The 17,020-nt window shown below is 39.0% G+C and overlaps 1 protein-coding gene across 2 annotated transcripts in view; it reads right to left on the bottom strand.

The window, feature by feature from the left end:
• The window catches only part of AKAIN1 (A-kinase anchor inhibitor 1), a 51,059-nt gene extending 34,047 nt beyond the window's left edge, over window positions 1-17,012 (bottom strand). Inside the window, exons 1-2 of one of the 2 annotated variants that reach the window (XR_010727522.1) lie at window positions 16,857-17,012; window positions 16,422-16,466 (exon numbers count right to left, since the gene is read on the bottom strand). Coding sequence is in view for 1 of the 2 variants with exons in the window: in XM_066247233.1 (XP_066103330.1) it covers window positions 16,857-16,872 (16 nt within the window). In the remaining variant the exon portion in view is untranslated. The remainder of the gene's footprint in view (window positions 1-16,421; window positions 16,467-16,856) is intronic. The other variant, XM_066247233.1, reaches the window with a different exon arrangement.
• Between the last annotated feature and the right edge of the window lie 8 nt (window positions 17,013-17,020).

Below are 17,020 nucleotides of genomic sequence, written 5' to 3' on the forward strand. Positions count from 1 at the left end.
TATATATATATATATATATATATATATATATTAAAAACACATTAGTCATTCCTTTTTAAAACAGTAACATCAGTAATGGCTACTATTGAGCCTACTGTGGACCAGGTACTCCATCTTTATCTTTATAATCACTTTAGAAAATAGATATTATGATCTTTATTTTACACATGAGCAAATCAGCTATACTAGATGACCTACTCAATTCCTCAAAGTATAGACATGGCAGAGGTGAGCTGTTTGAACCCAAGCCTATCTGTCTCCAAACCCATGCTCCTGAAGAAACTAACTTTGCCTAATATTTGAATTGTTATGGAATAACTGAAATGTTTTCATCACTTTTATAGAGGAGAAATTATACTTAGCGCAATGCCATTTGTTCTCAAATCAAAAAATTTCTTATATATGGCATTTAGTTCATATAAATGATGTAAATTTGTTGGATCTTTTGGCTGTGGTGGCACAGTAGATAAAGTGTCAACCCAGAATGCTAAGGTCACCTGCCTGACCTGTGGTGGCGCAGTGGATAAAGCGTCGACCTGGAATGCTGAGGTCGCCAGTTCAAAACCCTGGGCTTGCCTGGTCAAGGCACATATGGGAGTTGATGCTTCCTGCTCCTCCCCCTTCTCTCTCTTTCTCTCTCTCTCTCTCTCTCTCTCCTCTCAAAAATAAATAAATAAAAATAATAAAATAAAATTTATTTCTTAAAAAAAAAAGAATGCTAAGGTCACCAGTTCAAAACTCCAAGCTTACCTGGTCAAGACACATATGAGAAGCAACTACTACAAGTTGATGCTTTCCAATCCTTTTCCCTTTTTTCTCTCCTCTCCCTAATATCAATAAACAAAGCCTTAAATAGTAAAAAAAAAGTAGGAAAAATTTCATGAAGACAAGGTCTGAGAAGTTACATATAAAATATTAACAGTAGTTACTGCTGTATAATATTGTTACTTTTTGTTATTTATGCTTACTAAAATTTCTAAAACTATAGCAACAAAAATTTTCAAATGATGAAATATTTCATTTTAAATAAATATGGGTAAATAGAAAATGTAGTAATTATAAAAGAAAGATATCTAGGTACTCAATAACTAACATAAACTACCTCTAAAATGCTACATAATTTGAGATGACATTAGAGTAATGGCAACATCAGAGATACACTTGATCTTTCCCCTCAAAATTTCAACAAATTGAACAGCTATAATGCAGTGAAAGAAACACACCTTGGCTCGTAGAAGTGCCTAAAGCAGGGGTCTCAAACTCGCGGCCCGCGGGCCGCATGCGGCCCGCCCACCAATTTTGTGCAGCCGGCAGACTGGCCCGCAGATTAATCCATGAAGTTTGATTAGTCTGCGGGCCACACGGCTGCGAGTTTGAGACCCCTGGCCTAAAGGATCCACACACCAAATGGATTAAAGGTGAGAAGGATTAAGAAGAAGGGCAGAAAATAAGATGCACTTGCAGTTGGCTTCAGAGAGAAGAGAAGCCTGGACTGTCCAGATTTTACTCTGTGAGGGCTCAGGAGAAAGGAGAACACAGAGTGACTGGGTCACCTTCTGCCAGGAAGAGTGGTGAGATTGAAGAGCAGTGGGGAGTACTAAACTAAAGCGATGGCAGAACACCAGTGTTCCCATGGGCTGCCAGCATCCCACACTCAGTGCAGAGATAGAGAAAACCAAAGTGCAGCCCCCAGCCTCTCAGATCCTGCCTCCCTCACCTCACAGAGTATGAAGAGTGGCTGAGAAAGACCCCATAGCTAATTCTTCAGAGCCACTCTTTCCCCTGAAGAACAGAGGTGGTCTGTGTCTAGTCCCTGGTCTGTTGAGATGTGGGAAGAGCACCAGAAGACCTAAGATTGCCATTGCTAAAACCGTAAACCTCACACCATGCCCCACCTAGTATCAAAACAGCAACGTTTCAGCAGAGGTCAGATCAGGAATTTCACTGAGCTAAAACTTGTCATCCAGCACCACCAACTGGAAAAAAAAAAAAAAAACCTCTCAAAACTAAACATTTCTTTTGGCCTGACCTGTGGTGGCACAGTGGATAGAGCGTCAACCTGGAAATGCTGAGGTCGCTGGTTTGAAACCCTGGGCTTGCCTGGTCGGGGCACATATGGGAGTTGATGCTCCTCCCCCCCTACTCTCTCTCTGTCTCTCCCTCTCCTCTCTAAAAAAAAAATGAATAAATTAATTAAAAAAAACTAAACATTTCTCTTTTATTGTTTTCCACTTTTCTTTTGAATTTTATTTTTCTTTAATCTCTAATTTTTAATTTTTTGTGGGTGTTTAATTTGTTTTTGATTATTGGTTTTTCATTTTTGTTCTTTTATGTGGTTTTTATCTTTTACTATTTTTTTTTTAGTGAGAGGAGGGAAATCACAGAAACAGACTACCACATGTGCCCCAACCAGGACCCACCAGTAAGCCCACTAGGGAGTGATGCTCGGTCCATTTGGAGCCATTGCTTCATTGCTCAGCAATTAAGCCATTTTTTAGCACCTAACAGAGAGGCCACAGAGCTATCTTCAGCACCCGAGGTCAACTCACTCAAACCAATGGAGCCATAGCTGTGAGAGGAGGAGGAAAAGAGAGAGATAAAGAGAGAAGAGGGAGGGAGAGGAGTGGAGAAGCAGATGATCACTTCTCCTGTGTGTCCTGACTAGGAATTGAATCCAGGACATCCACAGAACAGGTCAATGCTCTACCACTGAACCAACAGGACAGGACTCTTTTAATATTTATTATTTAAATTTTTCCTATTATTATTTTTATAGTATTTCTAATTTATTATTTTCTTATTTTTTTGTAGTACTTTTTGGTTTGATTTCTTAAAAATACCATTCTCAAATGCCATCAAAAAAGAAGGAAATGAATATCATGGCTACACAAGAAAGAGACATAGCTCAGAAAGAAAGTAAAATATCTCCAGAAAGCAATTTCAATCATATAAAAACCTTGCTGTTAAATGAACAAGATGCAAGAAACACTGATAGGCAATTTAATGAATTCAAAAAACAAATTAATGAACAAAATGAGTACTTCCCTAAGAAGACTGAAACTTTACCTTAGTTGTTCATTGATTGCTTTCTCATATGTGCCTTGACCGGGGCCATCAGCAGACCCAGTAATCCCTTGCTCGAGCCAGCGACCTTGGGTCCAAGCTGGTGAGCTTTTTGCTCAAGCCAGATGAGCCCGCACTCAATCTGGCAACCTCAGGGTCTTGAACCTGGGTCCTCCGCATCCCAGTCCGACGCTCTATCCACTGCGCCACCGCCTGGTCAGGCTTAAGACTGAAACTTTAAAAAAGAATCAAACAGAGTTAAAGAACTCAATACATGAGTTGAAAAATATGGTAGCAAATTTAACCAATAGAACAGGCCAGATAGAGGAGACAATCAGTGACATCAAAGATAGGCAACTAGAGATCTACAGAGAGAAGGAGAGAGAGAGAGTCTCACAAAATTTTTTTTTGTATTTTTCTGAAGCTGGAAATGGGGAGAGACAGTCAGACAGACTCCCACATGTGCCCGACCGGGCTCCACCCGGCATGCCCACCAGGGGCGAGGCTCTGCCCACCAGGGGACGATGCTCTGCCCCTCACGGGTGGGTCGCTCTGCCACGACTAGAGCCACTCTAGCACCTGGGGCAGAGGCCAAGGAGCCATTTCCAGCGCCCAGGCCATCTTTGCTCCAATGGAGCCTTGGCTGTGGGAGGGGAAGAGAGAGACAGAGAGGAAGGAGGGGGGGAGTGGAGAAGCAAATGGGCGCTTCTCCTATGTGCCCTGGCCGGGAATCGAACCCAGGTCCCCCGCACGCCAGGCCGACGCTCTACCGCTGAGCCAACCGGCCAGGGCTAGTCTCACAAATTTTAAAACATGAAAAAGCACTAAGAGAGATATTTCTGAGTCCATCAGAAAAAGCAATATAAGAATAATGGGTATTTCAGAAGAAGAAGAAACAGAGAAGGGAACAGAAAGCCTATTCAAACAAATAATTGATGTGAACTTCCCAAGCCTATGGAAAGAGTTAGATCCTTGAAATTAGAAAGCAAACAGAATGCTGAGTTGTCTCAACCCAAACAGACCTTCTTCAAGGCACATCCTGAAAAACTGTCAAAAATCAATGACAAAGAAAGAATCTTCTAGGCAGCTAAGAATAAGAACATCAAATATAAAGGAAGGCATATTAGGTTATCATCAGACTTCTCAACAGAAATTCCACAAGCCAAGAGAGTGGAACCAAACATGCAAAGTACTAAAAGAGCGGAATTACCAGCCAAGAATACTATATCCATGAGAGTTATCCTTCAAATATGAAGGAGAAATAAAAAATTTTGCAGACATACAGAAGCTGAGGGAATTTATCACCAAAAATCCCCACTCAAAGGGAATACTTAAGGGGGTTATTCTACAAGATACAAAAAAGAAAACTAGGCCCTGGCCAGTTGGCTCAGCGGTAGAGCGTCGGCCTGGCGTGCGGGGGACCTGGGTTCGACTCCTGGCCAGGGCACATAAGAGAAGTGCCCATTTGTTTCTCCACCCCCCCTTCCTTCCTCTCTGTCTCTCTCTTCCCCTCCCGCAGCCAAGGCTCCATTGGAGCAAAGATGGCCCGGGCGCTGGGGATGGCTTCTTGGCCTCTGCCCCAGGTGCTAGAGTGGCTCTGGTCATGGCAGAGCGACACCCCGGAGGGGCAGAACATCGCCCCCTGGTGGGCAGAGCGTCGCCCCTGGTGGGCGTGCCGGGAGGATCCTGGTCGGGCGCATGCGGGAGTCTGTCTGACTGTCTCTCCCCGTTTCCAGCTTCAGAAAAATACAAAAAAAAAAAAGAAAGAAAGAAAACTACAAGTAAAAGCTCCAACAAGGTTACAATATAAATAAGGATAATATGTGACAATAACATAAAAGGAGAGAGGGTAAAGATTTGAAGTAGCAAAGGAGGATGGAGAGCAGAAGTACTCCTAAGACAAAGAACTTCTGTATGTATGAAAATTTTTCTCTTATTAACTTAATGGTAAACACCCACAAAATGAACCAGTACTGGAAAACATAACTTAGAAAAAGAGGAAACAGCCTGACAAGGTGGTGGTTCAGTGACTAGAGAATCAGCCTGGTATGCTGAGGACCCAGGTTCAAACTCCAAGGTTGCCAACTTGAGTACAGGCTCATCTGGCTTGAGTGCATGCTCACCAGATTGGTGTGGGATTGCCAGTTTGAATTTAGAAACATAGACATGACCCCATGGTAGTGAGTTTGAGCACAAAGGTCGCTGGCTTGAAGCCCAAGGTCACTGGCCTGAGCCCAAGGCTACTAGCTTGACCAAGGAGTCACTGACTTTGCTGGGGCCCCTCAGTCAAGGCACATACACAACTAAGGTGCAGCAACTATGAGCTGATGCTTCTCATCTTTCTCCCTTTCTGTCTATCTGTCCTTGTCTGGTGTCCACCCTCTGTCTCTCATACATGCATGCATGTACACAAAAAAAAAAAAGAAAAAAAAGAAGTAAGGAATACCACCAAATAAAAACAACTGACAGAAAAACAAAAGAGAAGAACAAAAGGAGACTCAGAGCCACCAGAAAACAAAACATAAGATGGTCATTGGAAATCCATAAGTGTCAATAATTACCCTAAGTGTAAATGGACTGAGCTCACCAATAAAGAAGCACAGAGTAGCAGATTAAATTTAAAAAAAAAAAAAAGCAGAGCCCAACCATATACTGCCTTCAGGAAACACATTTAAGTTGCAAGGGCAAAAGAAGACTCAAAGTGAAAGGTTGGAAAACAATTCTTCCAAGTAATAATAACCAAAGAAAAGCAGGTATAACATACTAATATCTGACAATGCTAACTTCAAGACAACAAAACTATCAAGAGACAAAAATGAACATTTCATAACGGTAAAAGGGACACTATATCAAGAAGATATAACACTTCTTAATATATTTGCACCAAATCAGGAACACCAAAATATATAAGAAATATACTAACTAATCTGAAAATAGAAACAGACAAAGATACAATCATAGTTGGAGAACTTAACACACCATTTAGGGCTTTAGATAAATTATCCAAACAGAAAATCAATAATGAAATATTGGCCTTAAATGACACACTAGACCAAATGGATATAATAGACATTTTCAAAGCATTTTATCCTAGAACATCAAATTATAAAATTTTTTTCCAGTGTGCATAGAACATTCTCAAGGATGGACCATATGCTGGGCCAAAAAACTAACCTAAACAAATTAAGAAAGATTGAAATTGTACCAAGCATATTCTCCAACTATAAGTCTTAGCAATTAGAAATCAATTAATAAAAAGAAGTAAAAAAGCCCACAAAACATTTTGTAAATTAAACAACATGCTTTTAAAAAATGACTGGTGAAAGAAGAAATAAAAGCAGAGATAAAAAGATATATACAAACAAATGAGAGTGACAACACAACATATCAGAATCTCTGGGATGCAGCGAAAGCAGTAATAAAAGGAAAGTTTCTATCATTAAAGGCTAATATCAAGAAACAAGAGAGATCCTAAGTGAACAACCTAACATCATATCTTAAAGAATTCTAAAAAGAAAAGCAAAAAGAACCAAAGTCAGCAGAAGAAAGGAAATAGTAAAAATTAGAGAACTAAATGAAATAGAGAAAAAAACTATAGAAAAAATTTATACAACAAAGATCTGGTTTTTTGAAAAGATCCATAACATTGACAAACCTCTGGCTAGAATCACTGAAAGAAAAAAGAGAAAGGACTCATATAAAAAAAATTGAAATGATAGAGGAGAAATTACCACAGACAACATAGATATACAAAGGATCATACTAGAATACTATAATAGATTATATGCCACCAAATTCAATAACCTAGATAAAATGAATAAGTTCTTAGAAATATACAATCTCCCAAACCTAAGTGAAAAGGCATTTGATATGATAGATTCATTTATGCTTAAAATACTCAATAAAATGGGTATAGATGAAAAGTACCTCAATATAATAAAAGCCACATATGAAAAGCCATCAGCCAATATCATAATCAATGGTAAAAAATTGAAGGCTTTTCCTTTAAAGTCAGGAACAAGACAAGGCTGCCCACTCTCTCCACTTTTATTCAACATAGTACTGGAAGTCTTAGCCAGAGCAATCAGGCAAGAGAAAAAATTAAAAGGCATTCATATTGGGAAAGAAATAAAGATGTCATTTTTTGAAGATGACATGATCCTGTATATAGAAAACCCCAAAGACTCTACCAAAAATCTATTAGAAACAATAAACCACTACAGTAAAGTTGTAGGATACAAAATCAATATACAAAAGTTTATTCCTTTCCTATATGCCAACAATGAAACTTCAGAAAATGAACAACAAAAGAACAATTCTTCTTACAATTGCAACAAAAATATAAAATACCTAGAAATAAACTTAACAAAATATATGAATGACATATATACTGAACACTACAAAGAATTACTGATAGAAACTGAAAAAACACAATGGAAAAATATTCCATGTTTATGGATTGGAAGAATCAAGATAGTTAAAATGGCCATATTACTCAAAGCAATATACAAGCTTAATACAATCCTCATCAAAATCCCAATGTTACTGTTTAAACAAATAGAACAATAAAAATCCATACCAGATTTGTATGGAACCATAAAATATACAGGATTGTCAAAGCAATCCTGGAAAAAGAATGAAGCTGGAGGTATCACACTACCTGACTTCAAATTATACTACAGAGCCACAATAATCAAAACAGCATGGTATTGACAGAAAAACAGATATACAGACTGGTGGAATAAAATTGAGAGCTCAGAAATAAAACCACATGTATATGAACAAATAATCTTCAATAAAGGTGCCAAAAACACACAAGGAAGAAAAGAAAGCCTCTTCAATAAATGGTGCTAGGAAAACTAGAAAGCCACATGCAAAAGAATGAAACTAGACTACAGTGTGTCCTCCTGCATGAATATTAATTGAAAATGAATCAAAGACCTAAATATAAGATCTGAAACAATAAATTATATAAGAGAAAACATGGGTACTAAACTTATGAACCTTGGCCATAGAGAACATTTTATAAATTTGACCTCAAAGGCAATGGAAGTAAAGACAACAATAAATGAACGGGACTACATCAAACTAAAAAGCTTCTGCACAGCAAAAGAAACTGACACTAAAACAAAAAGGCAGTCAACCAAATGGGAGATGATTTTTACAAACAACAGCCCAGATTAGTGGTTAATATCCAAAATATATAAAGAACTCACAAAGCTCAGCAAAAATTAAACAGACAAACCAATTTAAAAATGAAAAGAGGACCTCAACAGACACTTCTCCCAAGAAGATATACAAATGACTAACACATATATAAAAAGATGCTCATCTTCACTAGCTATTAGAGAAATGCACATCAAAACTACAATGAGATACCACCTCAGCCCTACAGGATTGGCTGTTATCAATAAGACAGGCAACAAATGTTGAAAGGGCTGTGGAGAAAAAGGAACTGCTAATAGGAATATAAACTGGTACAATCATTATGGAACAAATTACGGTGGTTCTTCAAAAAAGTAAATAGAATTACCATATGACCCAGCAATGCCTCTACTGGGTATCTACCTTAAAAAGTCAAAACCATTGGTACACAAAGACACATGCACCCCCATGTTCATTGTAGCATTATTTGTGGTGACCAAGATATAGAAACAGAGTGTCCCTTGATAGAGGATTGGATAAAGAAGATGTGGTACATATATACAATGGAATGCTACTCAACCATAAGAAATGACATATTGCCATTTACAACAGCATGGATGGACCTTGAGAATGTTATACCGAGTGAAATAAGTAAATTTTAAAAAGCTAAAAAATTTATTATTTCAAACATAGGTGATATAAAAATGAGACTTATGAACATGGATAAAAATGAGTGGTTACCAGTGGGAGACGCTTTGAGGTAGGCAGGAGGGGAGTAAAGAGGGACAGATATATGGTAAGGGAAAATGATTTGACTTTGGGTGATGAGTACACAATATAACCCACAGTTCAAATGCTATGAAAACGTTTACCTGAAACCTATGTACTCTTATTGATCAATGTCACCACAGTATATTTAATTTTCTAAATAAAATTATTTAAAATTTTTTTTAACTAATTAAATCCTTAGTATAGCATTTTTCAACTGTCAGTCTATGAACTGGTCCACCAGAAATTTTGTGTCAGTCCACAAAAGAGTTAACCACCTTCATGTTGAATGAAGATTATAGACCCAATGAATTTAAATTCACTTATGCTTAGGGTGACTTTTGTCTTAGGGGTTCCAAAAATAATTATATTATTGTCACTGGTCCTCAAGTGTAAAAAGTTTGAAAAGGGCTCTGGCCGGTTGGCTCAGCGGTAGAGCGTCGGCCTGGCATGCAGGAGTCCCGGGTTTGATTCCCGGCCAGGGCACATAGGAGAAGCACCTATCTGCTTCTCCACTCCTCCCCTTCTTCTTCCTCTCTGTCTCTCTCTTCCCCTCCCGCAGCCGAGGCTCCATTGGAGCAAAGATGGCCCGGGCGCTGGGGATGGCTCTGTGGCCTCTGCCTCAGGCGCTAGAATGGCTCTGGATGCAACAGAGCAACGCTCCAGAGGGGCAGAACATCGCCCCCTGGTGGGCATGCTGGGTGGATCCTGGTCGGGCGCATGCAGAAGTCTGTCTGACTGCCTCCCCATTTCCAGCTTTGGAAAAATGAAAACAACAACAACAACAACAACAAAAAAGTTTGAAAAGCACCGCTTAGTACATGAAAAGAATATCATGACCAAGTGAGTGTTTTCTCAAGAGTTTAAATCTGATTTAACATTTAAAAATCAATCAATGGCCTGACCAGGTGGTGGCACAGTGGATAGAGCATTGGACTGGGATGTGAAGGACCCAAGTTCTAAAACCTGAGGTTGCCAGCTTGAGCACGGGTTTATTTGGCTTGAGCGTGGGTTCACCAGCTTGAGCACGAGATCACTGACTTGAGTGTGGGATCATAGACATGACCCCATGGTCACTGGCTCAAGCCCTAAGGCCACCACTGGCTTGAAGCCCAAGGTTGCTGGCTTCAGCAAGGGGTCATACAGTGTGCTATAGCTGCCGGTCAAGGTGCATATGAGAAAGCAATCAATGAACAACTAAGGTGCTGCAACAAAGAATTGATGCTACTCATTTCTCTCCCTTCCTGTCTGTCCCTATCTGTACCTCTCTCTGACTTTCTCTCTTGTCTCTGTCATATAAATAAATAAATAAATAAATAAATAAATAAATACATAAATAAATGTAATTCACCACATCAACCATTAAAGAAGAAAACCACATGATCATATTATTTCAGGAAGAAAAAACATTTGACAATACTCAATATCTACTGATGATTTATAAAAAAAAAGAAATGAGTAGCAAACTAGGACTACAAAGAATCTTTTTCAGCCCTATAAAGATCATCTAGGTATAAAAATTTTACAGCTAACATTATACCTAATGATGAAGGATTGCATACTTTTCCCTAAGATTAAGAGCTAAACAAGATTGCCTGCTCTCATTATTTCTGTTTAATATTGTACTAGAAGTTCTAGTCAATGCAAAAAGGCATAAACTTGTGATTCCTGGCCAGGGCACACAGGAGAAGCGCCCATCTGCTTCTCCACCCCTCCCCCTCTCCTTCCTCTCTGTCTTTCTCTTCCCTTCCCGCAGCCAAGGCTCCATTGGAGCAAAAGTTGGCCCGGGCACTGAGGATGGCTCCATGGCCTCTGCTTCAGGTGCTAGAATGGCTCTGGTTGCAACAGAGTAACACCCCAGATGGGCAGAGCATTGCCCCCTGGTGGGCATGGCGGGTGGATCCCGGTCGAGCGCATGCGGGAGTCCGTCTGACTGCCTCCCCATTTCCAACTTCAGAAAATACAAAAAAAAAAAAGGCATAAACTTGAAAAGAAATAAAATGATCCATATTTGCAGAAAACATGCTTGCCTACATTTAAATCTCCTAAGAAATCTACAAAAGAACTACTACAACTAATGTGAAAATTAAGCAAGTTCATAAAAAACAAAGTCAATATTCAAAAAACAATCATATTTCTATAATAGCAATAAATGCTTGTAAATTGAATAATTTTAATGCCATTTGTAGTGGCTCCTCCCAGAAAAATATTAAGACATAAATCTATCAAACATAGGCAAGATCTATATGTTAACAACTATAAAATACTGACGAAAGAAATCAAAGAAGACCTAAACAAAGAGACATAGCATGTTCATGAACTGGAGATTCAACAGAAGATATTAATTCCCCACAAACGAATCAGTATATTTCATGGAATTCCAATCAAAATTTCAGCAGAATTTTATGTAGATATAGGCAAGCTGATTCTGAAATTTATATGAAAAGGCGAAGGAATTTTGAAAGAGAAGAACAAAGTTGAGAGATTACCACTACTTGATTTTAAAAGATGTTACAAAGATATAGTAAACAAAATATCTGGAATTAGTGGAAGGATGGATATGTAGGTGAATAAAATAGAACAAAATTTTCAAAAATAGAACCACACAAATATAGCCAATTGATTTTTAACACAAAGGATATTCAATTGGGATAACATCTGTCAACAAATGGTATTAGAACAATTGGACATACATATGCAAAAAAGTTAAACTTGATCTATAATTCACACCATACACAAAAATCATTTATTATTCACTGAATGTTTATGTCCCTCCAAAATTATTATGTTGAAACCCTAACCTCCAATGTAAGGGTATTAGAAAGTGGGGAATTAAGGAGACAATAACATTTATATGAAGTCCTGAGAGTTGGCATCTAATCCCATAATTAGATCCAAAAGTAAAATTATAAAGCTTTTAGAAGAAAACATGGGAGAAAAATCTCCCTGACCTTGGGTTATGCAAAAAGTTCTTAGTTATAACTTCAAAAGCAAAATCTATATAAGAAAAAAACAATAAATTTAGCTGCATTAAAATGAAAACTTTTGCTCTGAAAAAGGTATCATTAAAAGAATGAAACATCAAGGCACAAACTGTAGAAAAATATTTCAAAATCACATATCCAATAACAGATCTGTATCCAGAATATACAAAGAACTCTCAAAACTCAACAATAAGAAAATAAACATTCCCCTTGCTAAAAGAAGTGGGCAAAAAATTTGAAAAGGCACTTTACCAAATAAGAAGTGCATATGGCAGATAAGCTTCTAAAATAAAATTGTCACAATTAGTCATTAAAGAAATGCAAATTAAAATGACAATGAATACTATTACACACTTATCAGAAGGACAAGGACTTAGAGCACCTGGAACTCTCCTACATTGCTGATGGTAATGCAAAAAGATATAGTCCTTCTGAAGAACAGTGAGGCAGACACTAACAAAGTCCAGTATTCCCAAGTCTAGGTATTTAACCTAGACTAATAAAAACCTACGTTCACAAATACATATACAGGAATATTTATCACAGCTTTATTCATAATTACCAGAAGTTGAAAATAAATACTACTTAGCAATAAAAAGGAATGAATTTTTGATACATGCAACAACATAGATGAATCTCAATGACATTATACTGAGTGAAATAAACTAGTCTCAAAAGGTTATGTACTTCATGGTTCCATTTACATGCCATTCTGGAAAAGGCAAATACATTGGATGGAAAACAGACCAGTGGTAACTGGGAGTTAGAGGTGAAGAAAACAGGGTGACTACAAAAAGGTAGCTGGAGGTGATTTTTTTGGTGCAATGTAACTGTTCTATACTCTTTATACAACTCTATACATATGTTAATATCCATAGAATTGTACATCAAAAAGTGTATGTAACTTTTTAAATAATAAATTAATACAAAATTTTAAAAAACATCAACAGAAGAGAATTTATTGGGTGGGAAGATTGTAAAGCTTAGAGGTAAATGTCTGCTATAATTTACTGATTGATTTGCCAGAAATTGGCTTATATAAAAAATAAAAGGTATAACTACCTTGTCACAAATGAAATTTTCTTAAATATTTTTGATAGAGCTCTCTAAAACTATGGTTACTAGGTGTTTTTTTTTTTTAATTTAATCTTAGCAGTCAAAGTGCTGCTGTCTAATTGCTTACAATTACACCATTTTTGTTCCCCATGAAATCCTTGTTATAATACCTTGCCTAATTCCTTTGCAAGAGACTAACAACCTTTTTATTGACAATACATCATACCTAAAGGCAATCCAAACCAGTCAAAATGCATTAGGTTCATCCACAGAGAAGTGCATTAACCCCTGAAGTATATGCAAATCACTGAGGAAAGTGGGGAGTGGTCCAGGGATAAGGATATTTCTGTCCACACTCTCTACCACACACTCTTTTTTATTAGCTCTTCCTCGGGGGAGGAAGAGTTGCTAATCTGATTGCTCAGTCTGGAATTCTTTGGGTTGAACATGGCACTGAAAAGACTTTTGATTCATTAGCCTATCCTTTCTATCCCTGCATAGGCCAAGAAATACCCTAACATGCTCTTGTATACCTCTTCACTTTCAAAACCAATGTCCAGTGGTCATTCTCCTTTTTTCACTTTGACTTTTCCATAAATGGCTAAAAATGTCTCGATATTCTCCACAAAACCAATTGTTGGTTTTGCACAGGATGGATAGTCTAGACATCTCCTCCTATAACTTTTTGCTCCTCCCAAATGAAAGCTTTTGTATAGCCATAGACTAAGTAACCTGCATCAGTTTAGTAGTATGCACAGGAGCCAAACTATTTTTCTCTATTGGCTGTGTCATCTGCTTTACCTTGGCTGTGGTGGTATGTCTCTAAATCTTATCACATTGCTCCAGAAAAAAAGATTCCATCTTCAGTTTGAAGGGGAAGGAAGGAGGAGGAGTGGATAAAAGACTAAGAAAAAGTGAGCAAGGGGCCTTATTTTGGTCTTTTTACCTCAACCATGGGCCCAACTTAGTTTATTTAACCAGTATTTTAGAATATATCATACTTATAAAGAATTCAATATATTTACACTTTATTCCTCAGTGAATGGTTATTAATTTTGTTAATTTTCCTTTAGAGGAAAGAAGACATGAGTGATAGGTTTCCGGTAACTGAATTTTTAAATGATTAGTATTCATGGCCCTTCATAATTAAGGGTTTTAAAAATCTGTGCGCACAAAATGAAAATACAAATCACAAAGTTTATGAATGGTATAAGAAAGGAATAAAGAATAGGATTGAATTGTCTGTCCTGTGTAAACTGAGAAACCACTCACAGACCCTGCCCAACTTCAGCACTGTCACTTATAATCTGTAAACTAATGAAATAAGAGAATGTAAGAATATATTATAACATATGATAAGAGCGAATCCTAGCTAGAATATAAACTCCCATTCCATCTCTCCCTCATTCCATTGTACATCTGGACTGAAACTTGCTCCATAAATCTCTGTCACTTTTCACCTTTGCCTTTAATATAAGCAAAAAGACAGCAGAACCATTCAATGGATGGTCAATCTTCCAAGGCAAGGCCAGAACTAGATCTCTTATTTCCCTATGCTAGAATTTAAAAAGCTACAGTGGGGTTTAAAGGGCACAGTACCCACTGACCTGATTTTTAGAATCAGCTCATTGTTAACTTTTTTTATTCATCTTGGATTATCAAACACATTTTTTTAAATTTTGGAGTGACCATAACATTCCTCTGTTCCCTCCCTTCCTGAACATTTGGCTGGCTGGGAGGCAGAGGTGAGGGGTATTTCCCTTGACTAGTATAAAACATCTGGATCCCCAGATTATGGAGATTTAGAAGAGCAACAGTTCTAGAAATGAGGTTGTAATTCAAAAAAGCTAGCAGAGTTCAAAATCAATTCATTGTTATCATTTTCTTTCAGAATAAGATCACTATGAGTTAGAAGACATATGGTTAGTTGATAAGATAAACCGACATATTTCTAGCACCCTGTTCCTATTGCCCCTGAATGCTTATAATTTTTTCAAAAGAAATTGAATAATAAAAAAATGACTCAAAATGTGTTTCACATATCTTACCCTGATTAATTTATGCCATCCCTGACAATTATGAATAACTTCTACTTTCATCTCAAGGGGGGTGGGGGATGCTAATAAAAGATTTAAAAGAAAAATAGATAAGCAAAGCCTTATCCAAATAGTGGGCTTCTTAAGCCAAATTAGTCAACACCAGAAATTCACCACTGTTCTTTGCACGATCCTTCACCCACAATAATACTTTTAGAAAATACTGTATTAACAGCACCCAACAACCCTAACTCTGGACAACATCAGCCATCCCCCACATTGGGAATGAAAGGACACTTCCCCTTGATTACCTCTGACTTTAAACCAAAAAGTAGCTTTCCCTGGTATTGATGAGGCTTCCTCCCACCCCCAAAAAATAAGGTACAGGAAAAAGAGAATCTGAGGTCAGAAAACTCCAGCTGAGGCTGGCAGAAGTGTCTAGAATCAGCCTCCCTGGGGGTAGTAAAATAAGGATGATATTGTTTACCTCAGAGGGTAATTTAAAGAATAAATAAGGGCAAGAAAATGTTTTATAAGTGTTAAGTAATTAATATGCACAACAAAGAGCTTTTGTTTCCCAACTTCACAATCCCATTTTGATTGACTGTCCTTCACTATGCAGAACAATTTCTTCCCTTGAATTACCTGGGATGGGAGCAGGGGACAGAAGGATTTACTGGCTTTCTCAGAGCACTCAGTCCTCAGAGTCACACCCTGTGCTGAGTGTCAAAACTGACAGAAAATCATACCTGCCTCCCCAGCTAGCAACCTAATTTGTGGAGGAGGGAGGGCAACTTCCTCTGCTCAAGTTTACTTAAGTGAATTTTTTGAAGCTCAGACTCAATTCTTCCCTTTAAAAAATACCTTTCCTCCCCAGCTATGGGAGGTCCATAGCCACATTAAATGCAAACCAAGAGTGCTAGGTTCCTCTACACTTTCCCCCTACTCCCTTTTATCCTCAGCAATCTTTAATGAAAGCCGGGACTGGAATTGGGGGGTGGGGAGTGGAAAGACTTTGTATCTACCCCTAGATACAACTTCGTGTGTTAACAATGACCACGCTTTCCCAGCTGTTTCCTAACTCCACCTGACCTCACCTGAAACACACATCCATGTCTTCGTACACACACGCACACGCTGGTAAGGCAGTCAAACGCAGACAAATCTGACTTCCCCAACTTGTAACCACAGATAGCAGCAAAGAGAACAAAGTCTCTCACCGCCAGCTCCAAAAAGACACTGTGCAACCTCAGGCAGCGCCGCAGGAGCAGTCTCGGTGCTGCAGCCTTCGGCCGGCCAGTTTCAGGTCTAATTCCTTAAGCAGTATCGCTCGCCTGACCTTTGTCCCACTCCCCTGGGTTTCACTTACTTCTCTCCTCTGGAGGTCAGGAGGAACCGGGTCACTTTGTCACTTCTGTAGAGGAGGAAGGGGCAATGAAGGAGATTCTCACCGAAGTAGCCCAAAGCCCACTCCTCTTTGCCCCGTGTCCCCACCCTCCTGGCCCACGAAGGCGGCTGGGGAAGGTGCCAGTTTTCGAGGTGCCTGAACTCTGATGGGATGTGGAGGAGCTAAGCCGAGGAGCAGCGGCGGCGGGACGGTGGCTGGAGATCGTTAGAGGACACATGGGGCAGGACTGGGGAGAGGGGCGAAGACTCCACACAGGGTAACTCTCCCGCGCCTTACAGACTGTACTCCAAAATGCGTAGATGAACCATAAGGTGGAGGCCTTTCCTCCCCTCCCTCTCTCTTCTCTTTCCCGCTACCCCGGTTGGACACCTGGTGAGAAAACAAGTGCAGGTGTACCTGGAGCGAATACCATGATTTCCTCCAGCCGCTACGCCCCTAGGTAAAGAGAGACAGACAGACAGACGGAGTGCGGGAGTAAGGCCAGGACTTGGAGGGGTCCGGTGCAGGTACGCGCGCAGGGCGCGGGCCGGCCTCGGGCCGGGGCGGTCAGCACCTCGGAC

Source organism: Saccopteryx bilineata, chromosome 11, assembly GCF_036850765.1.
Source record: "Saccopteryx bilineata isolate mSacBil1 chromosome 11, mSacBil1_pri_phased_curated, whole genome shotgun sequence".
Taxonomy (NCBI): domain Eukaryota; kingdom Metazoa; phylum Chordata; class Mammalia; order Chiroptera; family Emballonuridae; genus Saccopteryx; species Saccopteryx bilineata.